At 50.9% G+C, this 8,531-nt stretch overlaps 1 protein-coding gene across 1 annotated transcript in view; it reads left to right on the top strand.

The window, feature by feature from the left end:
- Window positions 1-8,531, top strand: part of PDIA5 (protein disulfide isomerase family A member 5) — a 62,587-nt gene that overhangs the window by 10,315 nt on the left and 43,741 nt on the right. The window contains exons 3-5 of the mRNA XM_023757350.1: window positions 2,572-2,655; window positions 2,910-2,955; window positions 6,775-6,867. Coding sequence (XP_023613118.1) covers window positions 2,603-2,655; window positions 2,910-2,955; window positions 6,775-6,867 — 192 coding nt within the window. The 5' untranslated portion in view covers window positions 2,572-2,602. The remainder of the gene's footprint in view (window positions 1-2,571; window positions 2,656-2,909; window positions 2,956-6,774; window positions 6,868-8,531) is intronic.

Genomic DNA, 8,531 nt, shown 5'->3' with positions numbered 1-8,531 from the left:
GCACAGACAGAGCTGTGATGGCTTGACTGGAGTGGGGGCCACAGGCTGCAGGGTCCACACTGAGAAACAGGCTGGAGACCACTGGCCTCCCAGATCCACCCAGCCACGATGAGTTAGTAGATTGGCAGCATTGCTCCCTAAGCATGCTGGGCTCACGGGGGTCTCAGGCTGCGGCAGACTTTCCCAGGGAGAGAGTCAGCCCGGCAGGCAGGGATTGGGTTGCAATGACTCTGAGCCCTGTCACTCCTCTCTCTGCTTCATGAAAGTCACAGGAAGAGGCTGCTAACTTGGCAGAAGAGAGAGCCAGCATGGGGTGGCATTTCTCCCCTGCAGAGGCTGCCTTGCAGTCTGAGTGCCTACCACAGGCGCGGCAGGGTGGGCCCACCGGGACTTGGTTCCGGCTCCTGACGCTGTTTGTCGTTGCAGTTGAGTGGACGGTAGGTGGTCACAGGGACAGTTGAGCGCAGCAGAACGAAGCTGGCCTCGGAAAGTGCTGAGTGAGCAGTTGTCAGCATCCTGAGTCGAGCCCTCTCTTCTGGGGAATTAACTCAGGCAGGGAAAGGGCACCTCAGACACAGTTCTTCCCAATCGAACCTGCTGCCTGTCAGCGTGGCTTCACCTCAGCCTGCAGATTGGGCGGACCAGACTGTGGTAGCTGTAGTGGGTGGAGGCGGGTATGGCAACCCCACGGGGCTTTAGGGTAGGGTTTCCAGTGAGGATGCTGCGGGCTGCCCCTCCAGTGGCCTTCTGAGCTATGCCCTCGGCTCTCTGGGTCTCCTTCCCACCCCAGCTTATCCCTTCTTCTGGACTCCCTGTTTTAAAATGCCCTCACCACCTTGGAGGAGCAGCCATCGCAATGCCATTAGCCTCTCCTTTTTGGATTCATCGTGCATTTCTGAGGCCTGAGGCCGCAAGCTGCAGTGGCCACTGTGATGGCCGCCACAGACAGGACTGAGTGGGGAGGGAAAGGCCATGCTTCCTGAATGGCAGATCGTATATTTACATTTAAAATGAGGCCCCGCAATTCTGCTTGTGCATTGAAGAGCGTTGCTTTTAGAATTGAGCTGAATGGTGTCATTAGTCCATCTGTTCTGGGGCTGGTGCACAGCTGTGGGAAGCTGATGGCTGTAGAAGGTGGTGAGGTATGTAAACAGGTGGGAGGTGAAGGGACTTCCCTCAGGTGGCTGTCAGAACAAAGTTTCTCATGCAGCGTAGACAGTCAGCGTAGACCAGTGGAGGTTGGGTGTCCAACATACCCTCACTGATTCCACGCAGAATGAGGAGAGGGCCCTGCAGCAAGGAGCAGGGGCGGGGATGGGGTGGCTGGCTGCCTTTGGCTGGCTGTTGGGCACACTTGGCTGAGTGTGGTGAGGTTGTATATGAGGGCAGGTAAGGTCTCTGAGGGGGCTGGTGGAGGGCACAGGGGAAGCCACACCTGGAGACTGGGGAGAGGAAGGGCCAGTGCAGGATAGTGGCATCATCAGATCACCTGGAAGGTTCCTTAAAACAGTATACGCAGCCCAGGCTGGTGTGGCTTGGTTGGGCATCCTCCCGTGCACCGAAAGGTTGCTGGTTTGATTCCCAGTCAGGACATATGCTTATATGGGGGCTCAATTCCTGGTAGGGGCATGCAGGAGGCAGCCAATCAATGTTTTGCTCTCACATCAATGTCTCTCTCTCCCTTTCCCTTCCTCTCTAAAAATCAATAAAAATATTTTACAAAAACAACACCAGAAACACCAGTATTCTCAGAGTTTTGATTCAGAAGGTCTGGGAGAGGGATGACAGTTTGTATTTCTAACAGGTTCCTAAGTGAGGCTGGGCTGCTGGTCAGGGGCCACACTTTGAGGCCCATGAGTCTAGCAGGAAGGACTAGATGAGATGGTGCCTGCGCACTTTGTACACAGTGAACGGCACCCAACAGACATTTTTTATTAGAATTGCGAGAGGGTGAGATTACAGACTCCAGCCCTTCACCGAAGCTTCCCCTTTCTCTTTTTGGCTTTTGTCCGTACCTGGTCAGATGTCATAATGCTTTCAGCATCGTAGAACGTTTTCCTCTTTTCCTGGTCAGATGGTCTATAGCAGGTGGCATGTGGCACACATTAGAGCTTGAAAAACAAACGTACTTGGGCCCCAGGCAGAGACTCTGAAGGAATGATCTGGGCAGGCCCAGGAAATCAGTATTTTTTAAACTTCCCCAGGAGCTTGTAATGTGCAGCCAGGATTGGGAACCACTGATCTATACTGAGTGTATTTTTCTTCTTAGAATGGGGTGTCCACCCCGTAAGCTTCTGGGGCACTTCCTTTATCTGGACCTCCCTGGGTTGTCCCTGACACCCAGTGGTACAGCCTCCCCGTCTGCTGGCCCATCTTTCCTGATCAGCCACCTCACATCGGGTCCTATCCTCCCTCCGGTTCTCTGAGAATCCGTCTCCAGTGAGGTCCTCTCTCGCTATGGAGAAGTCCAAGTTACCTGCCTTATTCGGAGGCTACCAGCAGATTTTACTCTGTCAACACCTCTGTGAGGACCACAGGTAACCGATGGTTCCCGGCGTTTGTGTCTTTCAGTGACACAGAGAGTAGAAAATTGTGCAAGAAGATGAAAGTTGACCTGAGCCCAAAGGACAAAAAGGTCGAATTATTCCATTACCAGTAAGTACACGTGGTCATTTCCAATTTCCAAGTAAGTGCTGAGAGCTTTCATTGGTATTCTCAGTGCACAGCGATTTTAGGTAGATCAATTTTATCCCGGAATGATTTTTTTTTTTCCTGTTTACAGTTATTTCATTTAAAAACATCTTGAACTCTGTTCAATAGCTGAATCTTATTAAGATGCTGCAGGAAACCAAAGGTAGGTCTCTTCACAACCATTCCTGTAGTTAACACCTTGTTCTCTCTTTTGACAGGGACGGTGCATTTCACACTGAATATAACCGAGCTGTGACATTTAAGGTAAATTTACCTCCCTCGTTCTCAGCAGAGCTGGATCTGAATGGATGCCAAAAGTCTGGCAGCTTCTCTCTGAGAGAAGGAAGGGCAGAGAGCACAAATAGCTCTTCTGGAGGACCTGAGGGAGTCTTATCTCTCAAGCGCATGTCAGCAAAATATCAGTGGAAGTTTGTAGCTCTTAGCACAGTAAGGATGACCAGCCTCACAGCTAGTCTGTGCCTCCATCAGCAGTGACGTCACGCCTCTCCCCTCCCAAAGCCTAGTCTCCCTTCGCTGTGGCTTCAAGGCCCCCTCCCCCACCTCTGCAGCGGTGTCCACGGTGGCTGCCCACGGGCTGGAGGGGGCTGGCTGTGCCCAGGTTAGCGCGCTCTGCAGGACACCGGCAGGCTGGCACATGTGGGTTGATGCAGCTTGTTCCAGATGAGATGCCGATGTCACCGAGATTTTCCTTGCTCCAAATCCAATTTAGAAGCGGATGGGAAAACATCAGTGAACATAAGTGTGGAGAGCCCGTGACCTGCAGGTGCTGTCCTGTGATCACCAAGCCGCTGCCCCACCCCGCCCCGCGCCCTTCTCCTGCCCTTGGATTCTGCTCCTTCGCCATACGCATTCCCTTCCTCAAACCAGCCTTCTTCTACCTGTGGTCCAGGCCACATCCCCTGCCCTGGCGGGGGCTGCACATCTCTCCCGTTCCCAAATCTGCCAATCCCATGCGTTCTGACTTTCCTGCTTCCCAGACTGGATTCGACCCTGTACTCCTCTCTCTCTCTGTCTGTCTCCATCGGTGTCTCCTTCCATCCCTTCCTATCCAGTCTGAGCAGCTGTCTCTGCCCCTCCCCCCCACCTCCCTGCCATCTCTTGTTTATCCACTAACGCTGCTTCCTTTTCAGTTGCTGCAGCTCTTCCCTGACACAGACTCAGCCTGATTACTCATTTTAACACCCACTTAGACACTTAGAGACAATGCTACCAACTGGAGTTGCTTAACCCCTCTTACTCTGTGTGAAGACTTCCACTGAAGTCTTTGGAGAGAACATGTGCTCCCCAGGAGCAAGGTTTAGCTCGGTGGGGTGGGGAGGTGCCTCTGCAGCGATGGAAAGGAGAGGCTTTGTTTTGTTCTAGAGGTTGTGTTCAGTGCATGTTTAGCCAGCCTCAGAGAAGTCTGCGCTGTGAGTGTGTACTAGGGGATGGCCGCTGCTCAGAATTGTCATAGCAGGAACGGAGCAAGGAGCCCCGGAGGTCTGAGATGGCCTGGGTGGGGTGGCCAAGTCCTGGCCTTCGTCCACCTCTTTACAAAGACTAGGTGTGTGCGATCTTGTCCTTCTGTGATTTTTTATGTCAATAAGCCAGAGAGGTGGGCTGCGCCTTGTACAGGGTCAGTTTTTAATGGAGAGAGGAAATCCTTGGTCCCAGGGTCCCCAAAGCCCACAGGACCATATGGATTGGGGTAGAGCCCCTGACATTCTCCAGGGCAGGGGTAGTGTTCCAGGGACTGCCTGACAGCTTCTGCTTCTAAGCAGGAGTGGCGAGACAAAGGCCCTCCCTGGTCACGGGTTGGTTCTCCTTTCGGGGCTTCTCCTGGGCCTGTCTCCAGAGAGGTAGGGTGGGCACAGCTTGGGCTCATGCTCTGACTGCTGTTGCTGTCCTCCTGCACAAGGCCTGGTCACAGCAACTATGCCGACTATGCCCTGGCCCCTGAAGAGGCCAGAGGCCAGATAAATGAGGGTAAAGAGCAGGAAACTCCAAGAGGAAACTTCTTGTTTAAGGGGCCTTCTGCTTGTCAGCAGTCTGTCCAGCAAAATCCTTCCTATGTATAAGTGGTGAGGACCAAAGGTGCCTCAAAACTGAGATGCAGATGGCTCTCTGATGACCTTCTTCAAGGCCCTGTAGCCATGAACTCATCCTAAAGACCAAGGTGCAGGTGTTGGGCCGTTTCCCTGGGATGCAGAGCACCCGGAATAAGCCGGCTGAGGGTGGGGTCAGGGCTGCTCCCTACACACTTTCCCACCCAAGTTCTTGTTGGTTAGAACAATTTGAAGAGAGCCTATGAATGGGATTATTCAACTTCAGTTAAAGGAGAATAATCTCTACCTGAAAGCAAAAGATTACAAGTGTGAATGTTTCAATTAATACATTAAAAGAGGCTATTTCATGCTTTTTCCTTGCTGCTGAGGAGGGGGTAGGGGAATGTGATACTGCGCTAACCCTTTAACTCAGCTCGTGCTGGTGTGGGACAGGAGCCCCCCAGAGTCCTGCCTAGTTTGGGTTCCTCGCCCACTGATAGTCCACCTGAAAGTCCCGGACCTCCTCACAATCAGTGTGTGAGCATACATTAAAGTAAGTGTGTTCACATGAGTCTGGGGTTTCCCAGGCTCTTGAAGCCCACCGTGCACCCTAGATTGAGAACCCTGCACCAGTGCGCAGCTGGGCACCTGCAGCATCTCTCTCAGTGTCCCAGTGAACAGGTGTCCCTGCAGCTGCGGGTGAGCGTGGGTCTCGGAAGGCTCTGCCGGTTCCATTTTGGCCTGTACTGTCGCAGTGTAGCTTAGACAAGGGACTGGGGAAAGGCCATCTGCCTTTGGTGGAAACGCCCTCCTCTTGCCAGGAGGTGTTTCAGAGCTCCGTTTGAATGGACAGGGAGCATTACCTGAATGAAATCCTTCCGAGTCTTGGCTGTGCCCCATTCTCCTATAATAGCTCCTTCGAAATAGTTTCCAGAAATAAGCCTCACACGTAGCCTCCCTGAGAGGGTCTTTCCCTGTCTCACCCCAGACCTCCCTCCCTCCCCCAACATACACAGGGACACGCCTAATTCATCCCATCCTCATTGGAGTTTGAGCAGAGTGGACAGGAGCAGCAGAATCTTGCATCAAATTGGGGGATACTGAGGTCTCTGTCTGTTGCCACAGAGGCCGGCAGCTCCCTCCAGGGTGGAGGGATGGAGCCTGGCTAGTTTCTGGTACCCATTCCTGGTTCTCAGACTTTGAGCACCATTTCCCAGAGTGACAGGGGAAAGGGTATGCTGCGGGTGTCCTGGACCAGTGACGTGTGGCAGGTCGGAGGGGGGTGGAGGGACCTGCCCCCTGGCCCCCGCCCCATGGTGTCCTTCCCAAAGGAAGCAGAGACCGGAGTTGGTTGTCCATGTGACAGAGGCTACTTCAGCCCTGTACCTGAAGCTCTTTGTCCGGTCTTCAATCCTGGTCCGTCTAGACAGGAGTCCAAGGAGAGAAGTACAGCAACCAGGCCACAGAGATGGGCCCCCTGCTCTGGGGCTTCCCATCCCAAGCTCCACAGAGGAGGGTCAGGGTTAACGCTCTCTCACCCAGTTGAGATCATGAAATACCAGGCAGGTTACGAGTAGGTGTGATTACCTACTTACGTGGTGAATGCTTTTAGTGGCTGCATGAAAGTGCAAGTATCTGCTCTGGGCAGGGCTGGAGACCTTTATTCAAACCCATCAGGGAGATTTCCTGGAGGAGGTGGGATTTAGCAGAATGTATCTCTGGTTTGAATAAGCCAACTGATTGTCTCAAATTTCCTTGTTTGGTTCCATGGAGAAGGACAGTAGATATGGATCAACTGACCAGAGTAAAGTGTCATGTGGCTGAAAAATGGCCTGGTGGAGGGGGTGCATTTTTAGGGCCTTCACAGTGACGTCAGTGGGCGACAGAATGACACACTCCCAAGTGTATGCCCATAGGCCGCATGCAGTTCCCTTCCAGGCACCGGGGTCTCCAGGCAGGGAAACAGGCAGATTCCCGTCTCCCCCACCTCCCTCTTCCTGGCTAAATTGAGTTTTGCCTTCTGTCTTCTTTTCCTCAGTCCATAGTGGCCTTTCTGAAGGATCCGAAAGGGCCCCCGCTGTGGGAGGAAGATCCTGGAGCCAAAGATGTGGTTCACATTGACAGTGAAAAGGTAACATATTCCCCATCAGTTCTGATGGTCGCTGGAAGCGTCCCCTGAACCATGGCCTCCCAGGAACAGGTGACCAAGCAGCTGAGAAGCGGGAGTGTTCTTGACCAGCTGTGCTTTCCCCCAGGGGAGCTGGGCCAGGACCCTCCTCTCCGATGCTCCTCCCCAGCCTCACAGGCTGCCTGGGAGCTTCCTCCATGGACTCTTTCTTAATGTATTTTAACATGTTTAGAGTTTCCTTATAGGAATATCTATTTAAATGTCCTCTCCTTGTTATGTAATCTGGTTGCTGCTGGAATCGACTTTGTGTTTTTTGCTTTTTAAAAAAGTGGGTTTGAGTTTGTTGTTGTTTTTAAAGAATCATCTGCAAGGTTTGGGTTATATTTCCAGAGGCTTGGGTCAGGTCTCTAATATTCTGAGGCATGGTGTAACTTTGAACAAATTGTTTACCCTCTTTAAGCTTCAATTTCTGGGTTTGGCCAGGATTAGGGGGGTTGGAGGTACTGATTTATCATCTCCATACAGCCTTGACTCTCTTTCCTTTTTAAGAAGCATGTCAAGTGCCAGGAGTTGGTGGCACCTGTGCCTATAGCTATGCAACAACAAACAGCTCAAAAAGATGTTGCTCCTGGGTAGATCTTGTGATAATATGCAGTTTTAGCCCTTGGCCAGTGATAGCCTGGTGCCTCCCTCCCCAAGATGTGCATGTCCTCAGGCTCCTAAGATTGCTCTTCTGTGACTAGAAATATTAAGCAAATATTTTTTCACGTCTGTAGGCAGTCCTCTTGTTATACTTTCTGCCATTTCTCTCATGTAGAAATATAGATACAGCTGCTTTTTCGCTAATCAAATCCCCATATGAAATGACTAAAAGTTCCAAATGCAAGTTGAATTGCCGATTCATATTTGTAATCCATCCTTACTGAAGGTAACTAAGCATCTTTGAATGTAAAGTAATATCTGTTATTACTCAGGAAATGAAACCAAATTGTGACAGGCTCAGAAAAACGTTTCTTCTCAGACCTTTTACCAGGTTTTATCTGTAGGGATTCCAGATCATTTTCAAAGTGTTTGCATCCTCCATCCCAAGTCAGGGTCAAAGATTGGGTTACAAATTCTGTCTTAAAATGAGTGCCTTTTGGCCAGACATGGAAACAAACTAAGTGTCCTTTGCTAGATGAATGAATAAAGAATATGTGGTGTATATGTATATACAATGGAATACTACTCGGCCATAAGGAAAGATGAAATACTGCCATTTTTGACAACATTGATGAATGTTGAGAATATCATGCTCAGTGAAATAAGTCAGATGGGAAAACAAGAACCATATGATGTCACTCATGTATATAAAACAGAAAGCAACAAACAAAGGAAAAACTCATAGATACAGACAACAGTATGGTGCTTATCAGGGAAAAGGGGAGTGGGGGGAGGTAGCAAAGAGTAAAGGGGGCCAGCCCTGACCGGTATGGCTCAGTTGGTTACATGTCTTCTTGTGCAACAAAAGGTTGCTGGTTTGATTCCCTGTTAGGGCTCATGCCCAGGTTGTGGGCTCTATCCCCAGTCGGGGGGTGTAAGAGACAGTCAGTGGATGCTTTACTCTCACATTGATGTTTCTCTCTCTCTCTCCTTCTCCATTCCTCTCTCTCTAAAAATCAATTAAA

The sequence above is a fragment of the Myotis lucifugus genome, unplaced genomic scaffold (assembly GCF_000147115.1).
Source record: "Myotis lucifugus unplaced genomic scaffold, Myoluc2.0 scaffold_105, whole genome shotgun sequence".
In the NCBI taxonomy this organism is placed as follows: Eukaryota; Metazoa; Chordata; class Mammalia; order Chiroptera; family Vespertilionidae; genus Myotis; species Myotis lucifugus.
The sequence above is the reverse complement of the archived record's forward strand: the minus strand, read 5'-3'. Positions and strand labels throughout refer to the sequence as shown.